Source organism: Heterocephalus glaber, unplaced genomic scaffold, assembly GCF_053883595.1.
Source record: "Heterocephalus glaber isolate CG9 unplaced genomic scaffold, H.glaber_assembly_v1.0 deba00001504, whole genome shotgun sequence".
Taxonomy (NCBI): Eukaryota; Metazoa; Chordata; class Mammalia; order Rodentia; family Bathyergidae; genus Heterocephalus; species Heterocephalus glaber.
In genome coordinates, this window is record NW_028258324.1 from 31125173 (window position 1) to 31148311 (window position 23139).

General features: G+C 39.0%; 1 protein-coding gene across 1 annotated transcript in view; it reads left to right on the forward strand.

The window, feature by feature from the left end:
- The window catches only part of Arhgef26 (Rho guanine nucleotide exchange factor 26), a 131922-nt gene that overhangs the window by 2411 nt on the left and 106372 nt on the right, over window positions 1-23139 (forward strand). The window contains exons 2-3 of the mRNA XM_004834482.4: window positions 574-613; window positions 4403-4548. Coding sequence (XP_004834539.1) covers window positions 574-613; window positions 4403-4548 — 186 coding nt within the window. The remainder of the gene's footprint in view (window positions 1-573; window positions 614-4402; window positions 4549-23139) is intronic.

Genomic DNA, 23139 nt, shown 5'->3' on the forward strand with positions numbered 1-23139 from the left:
ACTGTCAAGTAAGACATAAAGAAATAGGGAAAACTAGAGAAGGATATTTTAGAGTGTGCTGCCTTCCCCAGAAACAAGACGGATCTCAGCAAGAGGGCAAAGATTCCTTTGGTAGTCACATTTTTTCTTGATTAATCAGAGAATTGGAACCAGTGTATATAAATGTCACATATGTGATAAATACACAAACAAGCTTGTTTTATTTTAGAGCCTATGGTTTTAAAAGACATTACATAATATTTTAAGTGTTTTTTCCAACTCTGCGAGTATAGCAAAGTTCACTTTAACAGTGATGTTAAATCACAAGTCATGAAATGAGTTGAACTGCTGGACATCTGAGGATTCTCTATTTTGATGGAGTGTGCGGGACATTGTACATTTTATTTCACTGTTTCAGTGAATTGTAGTGGTTGTATGACTGAACTGCTCTAAGAATCATCTGCTGTGTGCTTCTGGAAATCTAATGAATGTAACAAAAAAGTACTTTTACTTATAATAGCTGTATTTTCTATTTGGCTCATTCACACATAGTTTGCTTTGCTTTTTCTTCTTTTTGCTTTTCTTGTCTCTTAGAAAAAAATGCTGAAAGGACAAGGAACATTTGATGGGGAAGGTAAGCATTTAATTTTCCAGACTTTTATTGCTGTTTCAATGTGGAATATCATTTATAAATTGAAATCCAACTGCAGTAACAAAAACACTTCAGATGAGAAATATGTCCCTGATTATACAGGGCAAAGCTCTGCACTAAGCAAAATTTTTATCAAGTAAAACCAATAGTGAAGAAAATCAGTGGGTTTTTTTGTAAGCTGCTAACTTTTTCATTTAATGTCTTGGGATTTTTAATTCTTCTCTAATTTGGCCCTATCCCATCTCCCTCAAAAAGCAGAGAAAGCAAGAGCAAGCTCTAGCTTTTCAGTGAAACATTTGGAGGCTGGCATTTAGATCTGAAGTCATTTTTCCTTTGGTCATGTTTCCTTTGCCTTAATAGTCTTTTCCCCACATTTCCACTTTTTTTTTTTTTCATTTCTGACTTCCAGTTTCTTTATTAAGTTTAAACTTTGGGGAAGCATTACTCTCCTGGCTGGCAAAAACATACTCTTTTAAGAATTTGTAACCCATGTAGGATTTTTGTCACGGATTTCAAAAACAAAAGCAGCTTCAACCAGGTGGTCAGACCCTAATCAGATTAGTGGACTTGGTGTAAATAGATGGGTCAAGTGTCACCCAACTGGAAGAGCATGAAAGGAGCAGTCCCAGCTGCAGGCCTCATAAGGCTTAAGGGTCCTGGGAATAAGGAGGGTGCTTCTCTCTTACTTTCTGATTTATTTATTTATTTATTTATTTATTTATTTATTTAGGTACCAGTGATTGAACTCAGGACCTTGTGCTTGCAAGGCAGGCGACGGCACCACTGAGCTAAATCCCCAGTCCTTCTCTCTTACTTTAAATGTTGAGGTTTTCCAACTTTTAATGAACAGTGAAGAAGATAGGCATGTCATTCCATAACTAAAACTAATATAAAACCACCCAGAATTATAAAATAGTATCACTTTGGGTGATTACAGATATCTGCTTATATGATTTCTGTAAAAATGAGTTTGCCACTGAAGCATTTTTAAATTTAAAAAATTCATTCATTGTACCAATCTTAGGAAACAATGCTGTATAGAGAAGTAACCCAGATACAGTATTTTAGTTAGTTAGGATAATTTCATCTCCCTCATTTTATAATTGAAGAAATAGTAAGGTTTGTAACTTGTCCTCTCTCACACAGGTGGTAACACAGCCAGCAGCAGAATGCAAGTCTGGTTATTAGTCCACTTTTCTGCTTCTCCATGAATATGAATTGAACAGAGCCTCTATTTAGTGTCTACTTTATATCCCTGGAATTTTATATTAATTCTTTGACCTTTGTCTCTGAGGGTTAATTTTTTTTTATATACTGGGAATTGAACCTAAGGATGCTCTCCCACTGAGCTACATCCCCGCCCTTTTTATTTTTTTAAATTTTCAGATAGGATCTTGCTAGGTTGCCCAAGTGGGACTTGAACTTGCAGTCCTCCTGTCTCACCCTCCTAGAGTTCTGGAATCACACATGTATACCACCATGCCCAAGAGTTAAAACTTTTTAGAAAAAGTTTAAATTAACTTGTAAGACAGACCTTCACTATAGCTAGTTTTATGTAATTTCCTTCTATAAAGAGCTACTTCTGTGTATTTTCTCGTCTTGTCTCATATATAATGACCTCTTTTTTCACATGTATGTCTGTGAAAAGATACAGGATTCTTAACAGTCAGTGATTATCAAGAATGCACCTCAGGAAGCAATCTGGTCCAGTGGTGGGAACCTATGATTCTGACTTTCTATCCTGCTGCTTCTGCTCATCAGTTGAGTGATATTGAGCAAGAACTTTAGCCTCACTGATATTCAGTTATCACCTCTGAAAGAAGGGCTGTGACACCCATGCCTTTGTGAGAATGTATGAAAAATCTTAACAATGTCATGCATACAATTTGTTCCAGCCACCAAGTACTTGAAAGATGGAGGAAACTCAGACTACATACCTGTTTCTCACATGCAGAACAGAGAATAGGAAAGCCTTACATAGATTTCAGTGTTACTCTAAACTGCTTGCATATAGACCTACTTAGAATTGATGAGAGAAGAGGTAGGTGTTGGCTTGCTTTAATAGATGGGAAGTGTTTCTAACTGCATGTCTCAAACCAAACTCATAATTTTCCCAGTAAACCTTTACCTCTTCTGATGTTCCAACTCATGCTTTCTGTTGGTGGGACTTGAAGACCTAGGAAACATCTCTACACCTTTCTCTGCCCTGTATCTAGTTGGTCACCAGTCAATTCTTGCTACGTTGTATAGCCTAGGTCTCTTATCAGTCTGCATTGGTTGCCCCAATTGCATCCTAAATGCGTCTATAGGTCTCTTATCAGTCTGCATTGGTTGCCCCAATTGCATCCTAAATGCGTCTCGTGCGAGGTCAGTGTTTCCTGCCAGTGGGTCCCCATTGCATTCAGGACGAAATACAATTCCAGTGTGAAAGAAACCCAGTTCTTTAAGTTCAGAGAAAAATCCAGTTTTTAACATGCCTTACAAGTCCCTGCTTGATTGAAACTGTTTGGCTCATCTTTCTAAGCCCTCCTTGCACTTTTTGACCACTAGACAGACACGCCCAAGCTCCAGCTACATTGACCTGCCATAGTTCTTCTAAGGTATTGCATTCCCTCTGGTTTCAGAGCTTGTACATATGCTCTTTCCTTGAGCTCTAGCTTCTCTACTTTCAGATCTCAGATTTTCCACATTGATACTTCCCAGATTCCTGGACAAGATTAGACTCTGCTGGTCTGTTCTCAGCACCTGTATGTAAATCCTTCCATTTGTGTGTATGTGTATTAAATCAATGTACCCTCAACCCTTTAGTGACTTGTCATTGCACTTGGAGTAAAAATCAGTCCTTTTCATGACACTGTTGCAAGGCTGTATGTGATCTGCCCTCTACTTATCCTACCTTCCATCTTCAATACTTTGATCCCTCCCTCGTGGCACTTGGCCACCCTGCTGTTCCCTGTGCATGCAGCAATACCAAGCACAGTTGTACGCCAAGGCCTTCGTACTTGGTGCCCCCTCTGATGAGATGCTTTTTACCCTAGCTGCCGTCTCACCACATAAAGTGCCACTTTAAGTGTCACTTCTCTGAGGACTTCCTAAACTGTCCTTTTAAAAATCCACATACCCTCCTTCCAGCATTTCCCACCCCTGCTTCCATGTTCTATTTTCCTTCGTGATACAAAGCCACATCTGAAGTACCATAAAAGTTGAAAGTTTATTTATTGAAGTTCTCTCACTTTAATATCAGCTCCATGAAGAGATTGGGATTTAAAAAAATTTTTAATCCATTTTTGTAGTCCCCGTGCCTAGCAGTTGCTGGCACCTAGTAGGCATTTTCTAGATGTCAGTTGAATGAATAAATGCACAATTGAATTTGACTGTCTCAGTAATTGTTAGAACATGAGGAGATGAGAGATATCTTTGTTTTCTGATTTTTTTGTCAGACCCTGGCACATTGTAGATATACAATTAATGTTTGCTAAATAGATAGATGAATGGTGACGGACCTTGAAGGAGATGTAGTGTATGAACTCAGTTTAACCTAGATAACAATGATTTCAGATGTCCGACTGTCCTTTGTGAATAGTGGACATAGATATAGAAACTTTGCTTCCATTGAAATGTCATGTATTATTTTTGAATGACAGAGCCTCTTTTTCTGTTGTTAGTTACACCAGAGACCATAGAATGTGTAAATTGGAAAGTTGTTCAGGAGAAGTAGTGTAGTGATTGGGGGCAATTAGTGATATGTCAGGCTTTTTTATTTTCTTGCAGAAAATGCTGTCCTATATCAAAACTACAAAGAAAAGGCCCTTGACATTGACTCTGATGAAGAGTCGGAGTTCAAAGAACAGAAGTCAGAGGAAAAAATTGTGATTCACCATAAGCCACTGAGATCTACGTGGAGCCAGCTCTCTGCAGTGAGTGTTTCTCTTCTTTTCTAACTGGAAAAGACCAAGTTTTGGAAATCATGTATAGATGTGGCTGTGGTTTTTTTCTGCCAGTAACCCTATAATCCTAAGGAAAAAGACTTCCTTTCAGATTGTGAAATGTTTATCAAAACTGTAGACTCTAATAAGAACATGAACTTTGACACTTATCAGGCAGTTGGTTTTGATAAAATTAAGTTCCTTTAGACTGTTGTACTGTGAAATCTAGAAACTTCCTCCTGTATTTTTTTCCTTTTTTTAAAATATAGTGTATATGTAGTAATATTTCGAGCTTTATCATAATTTGGCTATATATGCAAGTATATTCATTTGTATGTATGTATATGGTGCATGTTTATATGTAAATTGTGCATAATAGGGAGCTTATTACTATCCTTTTTTGGACATTCATTTGATATAGATATATTCATGTTTTCTTGATATTCACTGATGAATATTACATTTCTGTCTATTGTGTGTGCGTGTATCTGACACTTATTTTTGTATCAATGAATTTCTATTTTCTGCATCAAACATATTTTTAGTCGTAATTTATTTTCCACCTGGCTTGCAGTATGTCATAGACAGAGGTTGGGCATAGCAATCTAATGCATTAGTAAGTTGAAAGGAATTCCCACGGCTGGCTTGGGTAGTGGGAACATTGCATCAAAACAGGCCAGTACACCTCCAGGAGTCCTTAGGCGATATTAGAGCAGAGGTAGTTTCCTCTTAAGCTACAGTGAGCATTGTTTAGAATCAGAAGTCTCATGTATCATGTTATCTCACAAGCGTAGGAGAAGGAACTATGTGTGTTGGGCTTGGAAGTATGTGTGTGTGTGTGTGTGTGTGCGCGCGCGCGTGGTAGGGGATGACTTCCGGTTCGTATTCTACCTCTTCTGACCTACATGAAAATTCAGAATTCTAGAAGCAAAGTCCTTTCTTCCTGTCTTGCTCCATCTTGAAGTTGGTCCTAAGGGGAATGTTTTTATTTTTAGTGCCTCCAAGGTGTGGTGCCCTTAATGTTATGCCACAAATCACAGTGCCTACAGTGGCAGGGTAAGTGGTGTGAATATGTGATGGTCATGTGTGCTGGTGATAAGGAATAGTGAGTGTTGTAGAGGACAGGCCTTCCATAATTGAGGAACTACTACTTTGCTCTAACCGGTTAAGTATAAAGGCTCAATGTTGACAGGTCTTCTGATACAGAAATCTAGATTTCTATGAGTACTTACTGCATTCAAGTTTTAAAACATGTTATGTTAATCCAGCAAAACACTTGTGAGCCAGACTTGGTCCCTGTGCTAACTTGGCAGTTTCTATGATATTTTTATGATTTTTTTGGATGTGGTAAGCTGTAACACCTACCCACAAAGTTGATGTATTGGACGCCTCATACCTTAATCTAATGATCTCATTATACATATTTATTAAAGCAGATACTTAAAAAAAACTGGCAACAAGGTCCGTAATGAACATGTTGACTCTTTTAAAGTCAGATGACTGTCATTTGATTCATGCAGTAGTTGGTACGGCCCATTTCATAGAGGATCTGAGAAAGAACGCTGTGTGTTTTTTGAGTGTTCTTTCTGTGGCAGCAGCTGTGTTTGTTAGCACAGGCCTAAGTCCTTCTGTTAGCTTTTGAACACTCAGCAGATATGTGGACTTTTGTGTCAGCTCCACTCTGATCCAACTTAGCTTCACGGCACTAAAAATCATGCTGCCACGTTTATGCCCTCTGCAGTTTGGCCCTCATAGATGAACAAATGCACATGTAATTAAATAATAGTGCATATCCTTCAGTACAGCTTCAAATATGTGCTTATATTTTTATTTGACAAAGGATAAATATTTTGATGCGCCTTTTGGTATCAAGATAGATGTCAGAGAACTCTCATATAAAATGTAAAACTGTAAAGTGTTCTAACTTAATGTAAAGGGCTCTAACTTTAGTGTGTGTTATCTTGGATTCGAGTGTTCCTCAGTGGCTTGTGTGTATTTATTGTGTTGCTTGGCAGTTGTGCGTAATCAAAGTAGCATGATCGGACTTTGTCACATAGCATTGCTTAAGTCTCACCTCAAATTTTCTTTGCTGTTTATGTCCTCTTTTCACTTGAAATTTACCTCATTTTATTATGAAGCACTTCACATGTGCAGAAAAGTAAAAAAAAAAAAAAAAAGTAAAGGTAATAGATCTCTACGTACCCACCAACCCAGACTAAATAAATGGTAACATTTAACATACTTGCTTCAGCTTCTTTTTTTTTTAGGCAAATCCAGCTCAGCTCCCACTGCTCTCCTATCCTTTTTTCCCTCTTCCTTCCTAGAGGTAGTCCCTGTCCTGAAGTTCGCTTCTGTTCTTCGGTGTGGGTTTTCTACTCATCAAAAAGATGAAACTTGCTTTAATTTTTCAAAAAGTAGATATAATACTACCAAACAGCAGCTATTAAGTTTTAGAAGCCTATCCATAAACTATCTAAATTGCCATTAGGACCCTAAAAAGAGAAGGCTTTGAGAATGATTATGTCAGGGTGTTTCTTATGAGTAATCAGCATTTCTGTTTCTGTGTTGGACTCATGGCCTGATCTGTCCTCACAGAGGAGCTGCAGCGTTGAGGGCATGTCTCAGATTTCTGCTATTGATATTTTTTTTTTCATCATCCTTCCTTGCTTAACTTTTCATATATCAAATTAATGGGACAGCCCCACCTAATCTTGTATGTATGACTGTAATACAAAACTTCTTTGAGTAAGGCTTTGATGCCAGAAAGAATGGCACAAGAGGTTTTCTGACACTGTGTTGGGTCAGTTTGGCGCATACCTTGACTTTGTCCTTAGGAGGGGAATGTGTGAGTGCATGTTTGGTTAGTCACTGTTTATTGTTTCATTTTCTAAAAAATCTCTTATCTTTGTTGCAAACACCTGCCTGCCTGCTGGGTTGATGAAACTTCCTTATCAGTTGACTATAAGAGGCATTCGGTATGCCAGAAACTCTTTTGATGTGCTGCAATTTGCGGTAATTTGTGGTTGTTACATAAGGTCTTTAGGTTTTCATTCTGTAGTGTAATTTATCTGAGTATATTTGTTTATATGTCTCTTTTGGTTTCATTGGACAGTGCTAGGTAGGACACTGCTTAGACACACAAGTGACAGGTGGTTCGAATTTACAGTGTTGGATCAGGTTTAATTGTAGTGTTGTGATCATCTCTGAATAAAGGACAGGCAGGACTGTATAAGAGAGACATTTCTTTGGGACTAGAACGATAAATATTTAGGCTACCATAGACTTCTCTAGTAGGATTAAATCAAATTAAGAGTGACTGTTTAGCAGTGGTGCCTCTGCCAACAGGCTCCACATATAGATATGGAATGTTCTCCCTGTCAGGGTGCAACCCGAGCTCCTTGATCTCATAGGATGAGGACAAGCTTTTTCTTTGTTCACTTGATTGTCAGAGTATGTAGATCTATTCTTATTGGAAATACAGGATTTCTTCACTCCTGGGACAATAACTGAGCTGTGCTTCAGGCCTCCAAGAACACAAATACATTTGAAATAACTTAGGTAGTAATAGTTCCCAGTTTGGGGTTGGTTATATGTGGAAGGGATTTGAGATTTTGAACCCGAGTTGTTTCTGACCTCTAAAGATGATTATCTGGAACTGTGCCCAGAGACGAGGAACCTGCTGCACATAGGTGAATTGCCCAGTGACTCACCTAAATTGGCAGCTTGAGGACTAAGCCAACAGTTCTTAGATCTCTGGGAAAAGTTTGTGGGTTTGAAGAAAAACATTGATTGTGTTAGTCAGGGAAAGAACACTAGGTACTTGTTACCAGTTAGTGCCAGGTGTGCAGCCGACTAAGTCTGGGATGAAAAGTGAGCTTCAAGTTTGTCCAAAAGATCGATCCTCTGGCAGGATCCCAGAAGTATTTACTGTCTCTTCTAGGTAGGTTTTTTTACTAGAGTTTTTTTTTTGTGTGTGTTGCTTTTTGTTTTTCATCTTAGCCCCCCCATCACACACACAATACATACAGTACTGCTCTCATACTAAGAGATGATGTTGCAAAACTAGTGTTTGTTTTGCTAACTTCGGTGGCAGCACCAAAACCACACTTGCTAGCCGTGCCCTGACCCCGTTTATTTGCCACGGGGCGTGTTTGTGGAATTTCTGTCACCTTGAAATACCGTGTACCTTTGAAGAAAGAGTTCAGGCTACAGCAGTAGAAGCTGAAGCACACTGGCATATTTTCCACACCTAATATAGTCATCCTTCACCATTCCCTTCTTTGGCACTTGCCAACATGTGGCTTTATCATTGTTCTTAAATCATTTTGAATTTCTTCAGTGTACTTACAGAGTTTAAGCTCTTCGGTCAGTTTTTCTATTTTCATCAGAGTACTGAGATTTCTTCAGCTCTTTGTCGTGGCCAGTGTAATGTGAGATCTAGAATTACGACCTCAGCCTCTTCTGTTCTGGGCTTGGCACTTAAGGCACATACAGTTTGCCTTTGGGAGACTTTCTGGAACTTGGAGGAGGAGAAAGAAAGATTTGAAAAATAGGAATTTGTCATATAGGCTGATGACTACCAAGCTGTTACTCTGAAATCAGATTAAATTACAGGCTTGTTCTCAACTAGGTATGTGTCCTTTGGGGAGATGAATGGGATACATTTGCAAAAAATAGCAGTCTATAGAAATATGGAATACTTAGGTAAAGGAAGAGAAGGTTCCACTCTTTTGAGGAGTTCTATGTAACTGTGGGAAAAAGCTTTAAAATACTGAGCTTTAGGTTATGGATTTCATCTTAGCAGATTTTTGTATTTGCCCTCTTGACCTTAAGGTGTTCTCTTGTGGGGTGTCCTTGTTGGGACTGTTTCTCAGGGGCAGATCCACACAACCGCCGGCCTCCACGATTTCAGAGTATCAATCACTATCAGAATTACTATAGAATTTTAAAATATGGAATTAGCCCTTAAGAATTTATTACTTAAATTTTGTAGATTTATCTGGAGGACTTACATAGAGCCTGCTGATTTTTCTAGATGATTGGTCTGTACTCTTTTGTCTTAGTTACTTTCCTCATTACTGAGACACAATAACCCAACATGCACAATTTAAAGGAGGGAAGGTTTATTTTGGCTCAGGTTTCGACGTTTCATTCCTTGTGTGGTCGGGAAACAGTGGAAAGGTCTGGTGCAGAGGAAGGGAAAGCCACTCAGGGTGTGGCAGCTAGGAAGCACAAAGAGAGGGTCAGGAGAACGGCTGGAAAAGGAGATACATGCTTCCAGGTCATGTCCACAGTGACCAGACGCCACCTTTAACAGCAGGACAGCCACACTACCCTCATAATCCAGTGACCTTTCAGAAGCCCCGCCTATGAGCAAATGAGGCACTGGGAGACATCTAGATATAAACCATAACATCTGTCTTAAGAGTATTAGGACATTTATTTTCTGTATTTCTATTATTTGAATAGATAAGGAGTATAAAATTAAGGGATATCTATGCAGCAAAGTATTACTATAAGTAACAGAAATTTGTACATTAATTCCCCATTTGATGTAGAAAATAAACTCTGGCAGTAAACTGTAGTAACACAAAAATGGAGCAATTTCCAGTTTAGATGCCAAGAAACTGCTTCTAGTAGTGGTATGCAAAGGTATATGGTTGTGGTCTGCCCAGCAGGGCAGCAAACTCTTTTTATCCATGTGGGTTCAAAGTCTCAATATGAGCAGGTGGTCCTTGGCTTGCAGGAAACCTGTCTTCTTTGGATAATCATAATTTTGATTAGTTTGCACACCATTAAATTATTGTTTTATTGATATTTGCAGGGGACTCATTTTGTCCCAGGGATTGTACTGAGTGTTTTCAAATACAGTATATGTAGTCTTTATGAATATAGCCTGAGGGCAGCTTTATGCGGGGGCAGCTTAGACATAGATGTTGAATATGGCTTCTGTCTTCCGATCTTGGTTAGGATCTCAAGGTTACCTGGAACAGAGCCTCTGACATTCCTCAGATAATGGACACATGTGTCTAGGGCTCTGGCAGGAGAGAAGTATGTTTCCCTTTGGTTCTCTGCCAGTAATGTCACTTGAGTAACTGCCTGTTACCGCTCTTCTCCTCTTGCATGGATTGGCTTATTTTCCCTTTTGAAAAGCATGCCTGTTGTTACCCTGAGAGCTCCTGGTACTTAGAGTTGCTGAGATCACAAGGAATTTAGACTTGATGTTACCTTGCATGGCCCTGTCCCACCCTCCTGTTAACTGTCAGCTCTCTGTGGAACTACCCAGCTTAGTGTCTGGAGAAAGAGGATCTGCGTGGCTCAGCTACTTTTCCTCCCTTAACAGGAGAACTCAAACATACGTTGTCACGGGACCAGTGGCTGCCCAGCTCTTTCCCAGTCAGCTTTGACCCCTCCTGATGTATTATGAAACGTGGCCAGCCACTTTGGGCAACTTCTTTTGCAAAAGCTGTAAGAACAGCTTTTCTTGTAGAAATCTGTGGGAGTATGTTAAGTGACATGACTGATGTATGTAAATTTACACATCATGGAATGGTCATTCCAGCCATGGTCTGCAAACTGTGGCTTACGACAAGAAATTATAATTGTTTAAATGAAATCAGAATTGTGGCCCAGTGCTTGTGTTTGGGTTGGGGGTGTGTGTGTGTGTGTGTGTGTTTATCTTGAACTTAAGTTTGACAAAGCAGAAGCTACCCTTGCTATTTGGAATATATTATGGTATTTTCTGTTTTTAGCCTTTCTGCTTTGTTATATTTTGATAGATAATAATTGGAGGTTCGTGGACTTTCTCTTGCCATTCCCTAAAAGGTTATAACTTGTAGTTTGAAGAACACTAAATCTAACTAACTCCCAAAACATTTGTGTTCTGGCACTGTGGTAGACGGGGCCAATAAAACAAGCCTTCACTATAGAAACTTAGAATACAGTATAAAAGACAAATAGAAATGAAATGCCTAACTGATGGTTTTGAAAGAATGTAGGAGACAGTGCCAAAGTGAATGACACAGAAATCTTAGAGAGCAGTGAATTCAACATCAGGAAAGTTCTGTCTGTGGGATGTGAAAAATCAGATGGATTAGAAAGGCAGGAAAGGAGGAATAAAATCAATGTAAGTGGTGTCAATAAAGTTTGATACATAGGTAAATGAAAGAAGAAGGGCCATTATGTGCTTATTTCTCAGACCTGTGTACAGTAAAATAATTCCTGTCCAGTGAAACTCTTATGTGCTTTGTACATTAAATGTAAAACATTTACTTTATCATCCACTTTTCTGAAACAGGCTTTGGTCAGGTTAGATTTTTATTATAAGTTTAAGAAAGTAATTGCAGTGTCATTATTTTTTCATATAATTTACTGTCTTGAATTTTGTTATTCCTATTTACCTGCCATTTTACAAAAATAACAAACAAAAAGAAAATAGCAGCTAAGGTATTGACAACACCCTTACAAAGATGTGTTCTTTTTCTGTGTGTGTGAGAGGAGAGGTGTTGTGGATTGTTTCTGCCTGCCTTCCTCAACACCTCCTTGAGTCATGCCTACACTATGTGCAATGGGTCATCTCGGTCACTCTCGCTCTGGCCCTTGCTTCCTCCTTTATCTCTTATACTTGCAGATCTGTCTGTCATCACTCATTTTCAACACTGACTTATAAGCCTTTGCTTGGTTTGGATTTGACTCAAAAATCTTTCTTATTTCCTCCCTTTACCTTAGTGTCTTCATTTCTCCTCTGTACCTGGTGGTTGTCTCTTATTTCCCTAGCTTTTCTTTTGGGCAAAACCAAATAAATACAGGTGGTTTTTTTTTTTTGTTTTGTTTTGTTTTTTGGTACGGGGATGGAACTCAGGACCTTGCGCTTGTGAAGCAGGGAGCGGAACCACTGAGCTAAATCCCCGGCCCAATACAGGTACTTTGACATCTTAAATAATTCCATTGTCTCCCCTATTTATTTTATTTCTTTTTGTGAGAGAGAATGCTAAACAGATTTTAGTTTTTCTTATTGAAAATGATCATTTAATTTCAAAGTCAAGACATGTTAATTGTAGGAAAATCAGAAAACCAGTAGGTAAGGAGAAAATTCAACTTAGTTGAACTCTTTCCCTCAAATCACTGTTGAGAATTTGTTTCATAAATTTTTCGGTCTTTTTATAAAAATGTACATATATAGAGAATGTGATATAGAAATAGTTTCATGACCAGTTTTTTCTTTAAAAATGTTGTAGTTATCTTTTCATGTCATTAGATCTGAAGTTTCATATCTTTTCTCTGAACAGTGTTACATCTTTCCAAGTCATTGAACTTCCTTCCATACCATTTTAAGGCTCACATACTATTTCATCAGTTAAATAGATGGTTGGTTCTTTTCATTAATTCTCCATCCTTAGTCATTATTTTGTTTCAAATTAGTTTGTTTAAAATTCAAAATTTAATTATAGAAGTGATACAAATAGAGCCACCCCATTAACAAATTAGTTGTAATAATTAAAACTGACAGCTGCTTTGTTCCCCATTCCCAGGCTCTTAACTGTTAACTACTGTTGGTCTGGTCTGCTCCCCAGTATTTTATTAAATAGTCTACTTTTGAAATAGTTTGTCTTTCATGAAATACCTTTATAAAATTGCCCTCTCATCGCTTCTCGCCTTTTGGCTAAGATTAAGTATAGAATTGCCCTCTTATCCTAAAGTTATTCTCTTTCTACTTCTGTGTCATTAGCTTTTCATGTGTTAACCTCATTTCCCCTTCTGATTGTTGGTAGATACATAAGAACTGCATCTCAGGCTCATTTGGGGATAGAGAATGAATAAATCTGGGCTCGAGGTCAGTGATCCACAGGGGATACAAGTCAGAGACAGCCACAAGTAAAAGAGGAATTTGTTTATGGAAGAAATGTCAGGACTAATTCATAGGCTAAGTGGCCAGCATTATAGCCCTGTTGATCATTTAGCTTTCACTGCAGCAGAAGCTGGGAAACGAATGAGGTTTGGGGCTATGCAGGAGGAGGAGTTTGATTTAAGGCAAGAGTAGCTGTAGATATCAACTCAGAAATTTATAAAGAAGTTTTAGAGGTTATTGTATTATGGTGGCAGTTAAGAGCTAAGGATTGGAGGGTAGGCAGGCAGAGAATGTCAGGCTTTTTCTGTGTCTCTATTTTTTACTGGTAAACTAGGATAGTAATATTTTCCTTGCAGAGCTGTGAGGTTTCCATGCATGGAGAGAACTGTCCTTGGTGCATAGTAAGCATTTTATGCAATGGTAGTTTGAGAGATATATTAAGAACCAGCAAGAACTCTAAATCAGGAATTGGCTGGCTGGTGAAGGCTGCCTGAAAATGAAGAAATACATGCTTATCTCCAAGTCATAAAACCACCACAGTTTATTCTTATAGATTTGATTATCTATCTGTTTGTTGTTTGTACTCTCAGCTTCAGCTCTATACTGAAATAATTTCAGTTCATTCAGGAACCTTGGCTGTGTGTATGAGATGTGGCACAGATGATAGGAGAGTGGAAGCCTCAAGCCCTACTCTGATTTTCTGATTTTCTGTTATATTAATAGACCTGATGCTACCTTCATGAAGTCAACTACTTGCTATTTCTTGAGATCCAGAATCTTTGCTGAGCATTATAGAATTAAGTTTAATGACAGAAGAGCAAAGAGATCAGTTTTTGAACAAATGTATTAAAAGTCACTGGTGCATTACTTGACACATTTTTAAGTTTAGTGTAAGATTTTGTCAAATGTAATATTGTCTTCTACCTTTTCTTTTCAAATACAGTATTCAATTTACTATTATTCTCCAAACAGTGATGCTGTCCACATCTTGATCTCATTTGTCTGGTCTTTGATTGCACACTTCTCTGCCTCTTTGAAACCCATGTTCTTTGGTGGCTTATAGTTTAAGGAAAGCCATGTCTCAGGAACTTTCCCTGTGGATGAATTGGGGCTGGAGAGAGCCTGTGCCCTCTGGTTACAGAGACACTATTTCTGTACCCTGGCGTATTTTTCATTCCCAGAACTTCAGACTTTCAAATTGTTGCTTTTCCCTATTGGCAAAACTTCTAGGTGATTTACAATTCAGGAATGACCCTGGTTTTGTTAAGTTGATAGAAAGGCGCTGAGAGTAAGTAATTGGGTCTTTTGATATAATTTTATTCTGCATCCCCTTCCCACTTGAGATTTTGAGAAAAGGAACGTGGAGAATCACCACTAGACTTCAATAAGCAGCTTATTTTCACCAAGTGAGTAAGCTCTGGCAAGTTGAAAGTGTTTGGGTATCCAGTGTAACTTAGTGCTTTATGAAGCCATAGTGACCTTGGATTATATATATATATATGTCCTATGTAATTTTTAACTTTAAATTCTCTAGTCTTTTTGGTTGATCAGTCTGGGAGCCCTTCCATTCTTCTTTTCCTTGATTGGTGGGGAAAAAAAAGAACAAATACACACTCATCTTACCAAGAAATAACAACAAATCATGGAGGACCTGAGCACATACTCCTGTTTGCTCCAAAGAAAATGCTGACCTTGGCCTTACCGAGGTCCAGAGTCACACGGAAGATGCTTAATCACCCCGTTGCAGATAGGCAGGTCTGCCCATGCCCTACCGAGGTCCCGAGTCATGCGAAAGATGCCGAATCACCCCACTGCAGACAGGCAGGTCTGTGCATGCCCTACCGAGGTCCCGAGTCACGTGGAAGACGCCGAATCACTCTGCTGCAGACAGGCAGCCACCTGGTTCCACACTACAGAGACGCAGAGGACACCAGACCACCACACCAAGGTACTGAGTCCTGCTGCTCCCGGCCCAGAGGTAGGGGCTTCTGAGCCACTGTCCCACTGCTCCTGGTCCAGAGGAAGTGGCTTCCCGGTCACCATCCCTCCTGCTGCTCCCAGCCCAGAGGAAAGGGCTTTTGGGCCACCTTCTGTCCCGCTGCTCCTGGCCCAGAGGAATGGGCTTCCGGGCCACCATCCCTCCCACCGCTCCTGGCCCCCAGGGAAGGGCTTTTGGGTCACCATCCCAACCGCTGCTTCTGGCCCCTGTCCCACCTCTCCCAGCTCAGAGGAGGTGATCCGTGCAGGCACTAACAGCCCCCTGCCCCAGTCGACATGAGAAAACACATAAATAAGTCTCAAAACCAGACTTCCAGATCACCTACAGCAACCCCAAAGGGAAATGAGATGGAACACTCTGATACTCAACCACCTGGACCCACTGAACTGGCAACAAAAGGGGATCTGGAAAAAATGAAATCAGAAATAATTTCTCAGATAACAGGAGAAATTGTGCCCCTAGTGCAAGACATGATTAAGAAATCTAGAGAGGAGCTCAAAAACATGATGGAATCCCAACATAAGAAACAAATGGAATCCATAAAACAGATGCAAATAGATTTCCAGGAGATGAAAAACTCCATTGAAAGTCTACACAGCAGAATGAGCCAATGTGAGGACAGAATTTCAGATATAGAAGATAAGATTGCAATTAGTGACCAGGAAAAGAAAAATTGCTTCAAAATTATCAGGGAACATGAGAAATCAATCCAGCAGCTGCTAGATGGTGCAAAGAAGAGTAACATAAGACTGATTGGGCTCAATGAAGAAACAGGAGAGAGTGGAGATGACATAAAAAAATCTCTTCACAGAAATAATGGCAGAAAACTTCCCAAGCATGGGAAAAGAGCTTGACATACAGATAAGTGAGGCATATAGGACTCCAAATAGCCTTGATCAAAAAAAAACTACCCATAGGCATATAATTGTTAAGATTCCAGAAACACACAGAAGAACAAAGTTCTCCAAGCAATCAGAGAAAAGAAACAAATCACATACAAAGGAAAGCCCATCAGAATCACAGCAGACTTCTCAACACAAACCATCAAGGCAAGAAGAGCTTGGAGTGACATATTCCAAGCCCTAAAAGAAAACAGCCTCCAACCCAGACTGATGTATCCTGCAAAACTATCTTTCAAAATGGATGGAGAAATAAGATACTTTCATGACAAAGAGCACCTTAGGAACTTCATGAATACCAAACCAACACTAAAAAGAATTTTACACAATATCCTAGGAACAGACATTGAGGATCACAACCCCAGGAAACAAAGCAGAATGAACCCATCTGGCATGACAAGAAATTAAATGTAAAGGGGGAGAACCTAACAAAAAGAAAAAGTCATGGTAATGACAAGTCAATACGTTTCAGTTATAACCATCAATGTTAATGGTCTCAATTCATCAATCAAAAGAAATAGACTGGCAGAATGGGTCAAGAAGCAAAATCCAACAATATGCTGCATACAAGAAACACACGTAATTCAAAAAGAAACTCATAGGCTGAAAGTTAAAGGGTGGAAAACAATACTCCATGCAACGGGAACCCGAAAAAAAGCAGGAGTAGCTATCCTCTTTGCAGATCAAGTAGATTTCAAACCAACACTGATTAAGAGAGACGAAGAAGGACACTACATCCTTGTAAAGGGAAGAATCCAAGAGGAAGAGATGACAATCATAAATATCTATGCACCAAACACTAGTGCACCCAACTATATAAAACAAATACTAACGGACATGAAAAGTCATATATACACTAATACAATTGTAGTGGGGGACCACAACACCCCACTGTCACAAATAGATAGATCAACTAGACTAAAAATAAGTAATGAAATACTAGAACTCAATCGAATTCTTGAACAAATGAACTTAACAGATGTTTACAGAGTCTTCCACCCCACAAAATCAGAATACACATTCTTCTCAGCTGCACATCGGTCATTCTCCAAAATAGACCACATGCTCACACATAGAACATGTTTAAGTAAGTGCAAAGGAATTGAAGTTATCCCCTGTATATTATCAGACCATAGTGCGATGAAATTGGAAATCCATAGCAAAAGAAACTGGAAAAATTTCATAAACACATGGAAATTGAACAACACACTTCCGACTAACCAATGGGTCACAGAGGAAATGAAAGAAATCAGACAGTTCCTTCAATTAAATGACAATGACAGTACAACATATCGCTATCTCTGGGACACAGTGAAAGCAGTCTTACGAGGGAAATTCATAGCAGTGAACACACATATTAGGAAAACAGAACGAGCCCAATTAAACAACCTGATGCTGAACCTCAAGCTTCTAGAAGAAGAAGAGCAGGACAACCCCAAAGCTCATACAAGGGAGGAAATTATAAAGATCAGAGCAGAAATCAATGCAATGGAGACTAAGAGAACGATACAAAAAATCAATGAAGCCATGAGTTGGTTCTTCAAAAGAATCAACAAAATTGACAAATCTTTAGCCAACCTTGTCAGAAAAAGGAAAGAAAAGGCCCAAATCCATGCAATTAGGAATGAAAAGGGTGAATTTACAACAGACCCAGCAGAAATCCAGAGGATCATCAATACCTACTTCCAGAACCTATATGCCAATAAGGTGGACAACACAGAAGAAATGGACAGATTCCTAGATACATATGAATTACCAAAGTTGAACGAAGCAGACCTAAAAATTCTGAACAACCCAATATCAACCAATGAAATTGAAAATGTAATGAAAAACATATCAACTAAGAAAAGCCCAGGCCCTGATGGCTTCACTGCTGAATTCTACAAGACATTTAGAGAGGAACTGCTGCCACTACTGTTTAAACTCTTCAATGAAATGGAAAGGGAAGCAATACTCCCAAATTCATTCCTGGAAGCAAGCATCACCTTGATCCCCAAAGCAGAGAAAGACCCAACTGAAAAAGAGAACTATAGGCCAATCTCACTAATGAACATAGATGCAAAAATCCTTACTAAGATACTGGCAAACAGAATCCAGAAGATCATCCACCCTGATCAAGTGGGATTCATCCCAGGGATGCAGGGATGGTTCAACATAGGCAAATCAATCAATGTAATACACTATATCAATAGAGCCAAGGACAAAAACCATATGATTATCTCCATAGATGCAGAAAAAGCATTTGACAAAATCCAACATGCATTTATGATAAAAACCCTACAAAAAAATGGAATAGATGGTCTCTACCTCAAACTGATAGAAGCCATCTATGAAAAACCAACAGCCAATATCATACTAAATGGTCAAAAACTGAAATCCTTCACACTCAAATCAGGAACGAGACAAGGATGTCCACTATCACCACTCTTGTTCTATATAGTTCTGGAAACATTAGCCACGGCAATTAGACAAGAGAAAAAAATAAAAGGAATAAAGATAGGTAATGAAGAAGTCAAATTGTCATTATTTGCAGATGACATGATACTCTATATAGAAGACCCCAAGAACTCCACCAAAAGTCTTCTAGACTTAATAACCAAATTCAGTCAAGTAGCTGGTTACAAGGTCAACACACAAAAATCCATAGCTTTCCTCTACACCAATGACAGACTCACTGAGAGAGAAATAGGGCAAATAATTCCCTTCACAATAGCATCCAAAAAACTGAAATACCTAGGAATCAAGCTAATGAAAGAAATCAAAGACCTCTTCTCTGAAAACTATGGCACCCTGAAAAGAGAGATTGAAGATGATATCAGAAAATGGACAGACATCCCCTGCTCCTGGGTAGGAAGGATTAATACAGTAAAATGGCCATACTTCCCAAACTGCTATATAGATTGAATGCAATTCCAATTGAGATCCCAGCAGCATACTTCATAGACCTAGAGAATACCATCCAAAAATTCATTTGGAACAAGAAGAGACCCAGAATAGCAAAAGCAATTCTAGGTAACAGAGACATGGCAGGGGGTATCACAGTCTGCAACCTGAAACTATACTACAAAGCTACTGTGATAAAAACAGCATGGTACTGGCAAAGAAACAGACTTCAGGACCAGTGGAACAGATTAGAAGATGCAGCAACAACACCAGACACACTCAGCCATCTCATCTTTGATAAAGGAGCCAAACACTCTCACTGGAGGAAAGATAGCCTCTTTAATAAATAGTGCTGGAAAAATTGGGCTTCAACTTGCCAAAGATTAAAGCTAGACCTGTATTTCTCACCATGCACTAAACTAAAATCAAAATGGATTAAAGATCTAAATATTAAAATAGAAACTCTGAACCAGTTGGAACAGAGGTTAGGTAGAACCCTTGAAGACATCGGTGTAGGAAAAGATTTTATGAACAAAACCTCAGTTGCCCGTGAACTAGCACAAACAATCAACAAGTGGGATCTCTTCTTATGAAAAGGCTTCTACATAGCAAGAGAAACCACCAGCAGTGTGAAGAGACAACCCACAATGTGGGAAAAAATCTTCACCTGCTCTTCCTCAGACAAAGGTCTACTGTCTATAATCTATAAAGAAGTTAAAAAGATCAGACCTCCCAAATTTAAAGACCCAATCCAAAAATAGGCATCTGAAATGAACAGACATTTCTCACACAAAGAAGTAGAAATAGCAAATACATGAAAAAATGTTCAACATCACTGGTCATTGGAGAGATGCAAATGAAAACAACACTGAGATTCCACTTCACTCCAGAAAGAATGGCTGCTATCATGAAATCAAACAATAACAAATGCTGGCTGGGCTGTGGGGAAAGAGGAACCCTGCTCCACTGCTGGTGGGAGTGTAGACTGGTGCAAGCACTGTGGAAATCAGTATGGAGATACCTCAAAGAACTAGGACTGGAAGTCCCATTTGACCCCGCTATTCCACTGCTGGGGATCATCCCCAAAGAATTAAAAGAATCATACCACAGTGATATATGTGTGCCCATGTTCATAGCAGCACAGCTTGTAATAGCTAAAACTTGGAAACAGCCCAAATGCCCATCAACTGGAGAATGGATAAGGAAAATATGGGTTTTTTTATAAAATGGAGTACTACTCAGCCATAAAAAATGAGAAATTAGAGACATTTATAGCTAAGTGGATGCACATTGAGGCGATACTCTTAAGTGAAATAAATAGGACACACATGAATAAATACCAAATAGTTTCTCTGGTGTGAGAAACTGAAAGTGTAAATAAGGACTAAATGTATAATTAGGTAATGTGAAATAGGAAGAAAAGGGACAAAGGGGAAGGAAGTGGGAAGGCTAGGGGAAAGGATGGAAGGGAATGGGATTAATTTGAGAAAATGGAAAAATAGGAACAAAATCTTTGTAAATAGGGAGGAATGGAGGGGTTGAAGGGAGGGCTGGGCAAGGGTGAAACATAAGAGCCAAGAGAGACTATGTAATGGTGCAAATTTCCAATGATGAATGTCATTATATTGTATACCTAAAATGTACCAATGATTAGAATGAATATTTGGTAATGCAAAATAGGAAGAAAAGGTCCAAAGGGGTAGGGGTAGTGGGAGGGGCAGGGGAAAGTAAAGAAGGGAAAGGAAAAATGATGAGAAATGGAAAAAATGGAAATGAAGTCTTTGTAAATAGGGAAGGGTGGAGGGTGTGAAGGGAGGGCTAGGAATGGGGCAAAAAATAAGAACCAAGATGCATTATGTAAATGTACAATTCCCAATGAGAAATGTAATTGTATTGTATACCTACAATGTACCAATAAAAGAATTTAATTAAAAAAATAAAAAAAATTTAAAAAATTAAAAAATAGTGACCTTATCAGCCATGAGTAATGCTCTAATCTCATCTCTCTCTACAGAGGTAGGACTGCTTCTCTTTGCACAGAGAAGTTTGATGTAAATGGCAATGTTAGGACTCTGTAGAGCCTAGTGGACTTGACTTGCAACCTATTCCTGTCAAGAATCAATGGATATTGAACAAAGTGGATTTACTGACAGTTCTCTGCATAGTTAAGACACTTAGTGTCACTGTACTGAATATAGTAATGGAATCACTGGCTGAAGTCTGTCCCTTCTTTCCTGAGATATTCATCTTAGAATCTCAGAATTACGAGGTACCTTAGTTAGGGATGCTATAACAAAATGCCATAGATTGGATGGCTTATAAACAACAGGAATTCATTCCTCACAGTTCTGAAGGCTAAGAAGTCCACAATCAAGGCAGAGTTAGTACAGCTTTTTGCCTTAGAGACATTTTCCTTCCTGCTATGTATTCATATGGTGGAAGAGGGCACGGGAAGGAGACTCTTTGCAACCTATTTTTATAAAGGTTCAAACCCCATTCACAAGGGCTTCACCTTTTATGATCTAGCCACCTCCCCAAAGATTCTGCCTCCTAATGCCATCACCTTGGGGTTTAGGATCTTTACGTAAGAATTTGAGGGTAGGGGTATACAGATGCACAGACCCTGGCACAAAGTGTCAAGGTGGAAGTTTGCATGAATTTTAGATGAATATCTAATAATTAATTTTGGGTCTATACTTTAGGATATTTACTGTTTTATAAATTTTGTAAATCATAAGTGAAGAGTTTTAGAATGGATTACAACACTGAATATATAATTTATAATTATGAATTTAGAAGTAATATAGTATTAATCTCTACATTCACTATCTTAACAAGCCACAGATACAGCTACATGTTTTTAAACAGGTCAGAACTGTAGTCTTTTACATTCTGATTTTTAAAAATTTGAACTAATTTTTATTCACTTAAAGTGTTAAAGATACTAATATATGTTAAACTTTATGTACAGTCTGCCCTGGTCAGATTTGAAAAGTTTTGTAAATTGGTTAGACTACAAAATCAAGAACCCCAAATCAAATCTACTTCTTAGTGATTCATTAAACTACTTTCACAGTTCTATTTGTTGATGGCTCTTTTTTTTTTTGTAGTACCAGGGATTGAACCCAAGGCCTTTGGACTGAGCTACATCCCCACAACCTGCCTGTTTTAGTTACTTTCTTGTTGCTGGGACAAAATAACCAACACCCACAAGTTAAAGGAGGAAAGGTTTACTTTAGCTCACAGGTCCTAGAAGTTTCAGTCCATAGTTGGCTGGCTCCAAGACAGGGCAGAATGGCTGAGGGGGATGGCAGAGGAGAAACAGTGCATGATGTTGCAGGTAGGAGGCAGTGAACAGTGATCCTTCCTTTCCCTTTTTCTTCTCTTCAGGCTACAAGCCTGTTGGTTGGTGCCACCCACATCCAGGTTGGGCTTTCCTATTATCCATACCCAAAACTGTGCTAAACCAGTCAGTGGACTAATACATTATCATAGACCCTTAATCATATTCACACACCCTAGATCCAGCCACCTCCCTAGAGCCCCACCTATAAGTGCATGAGGCTTTGGGGAGATATCTAAATATAAGCCATAAGACCACTTCTTCATTTTTTAAAAGTGAGAGTCTTGCTAAGTCACCAAATTGTCCAGCCAGGGATTGAAACGTGTGATCCTTGTGCCTCAGCTTCCCAAAGTGCTGGGATTACAGGTATGTGCCACCACACTTGGATTGTTGCTGATGTATTTAAGTACATCTAAACCAGTGGGGAATAAGAAAGTTCAGGTGAGGTTGGTTTGGCTGTGTGTGTTCCCATTTGTATCCAGTTGGTGCTACCAATATGAAATGTATATTTTAAAAGTGAAAGAGTCTCCTGTGTGGGAGGCTTGCCCGGCGGGCTCTGGATTTGTCTGGGAGGCCAGTTGTTTGATATACAGTGAGTGAAAAGCTTCAG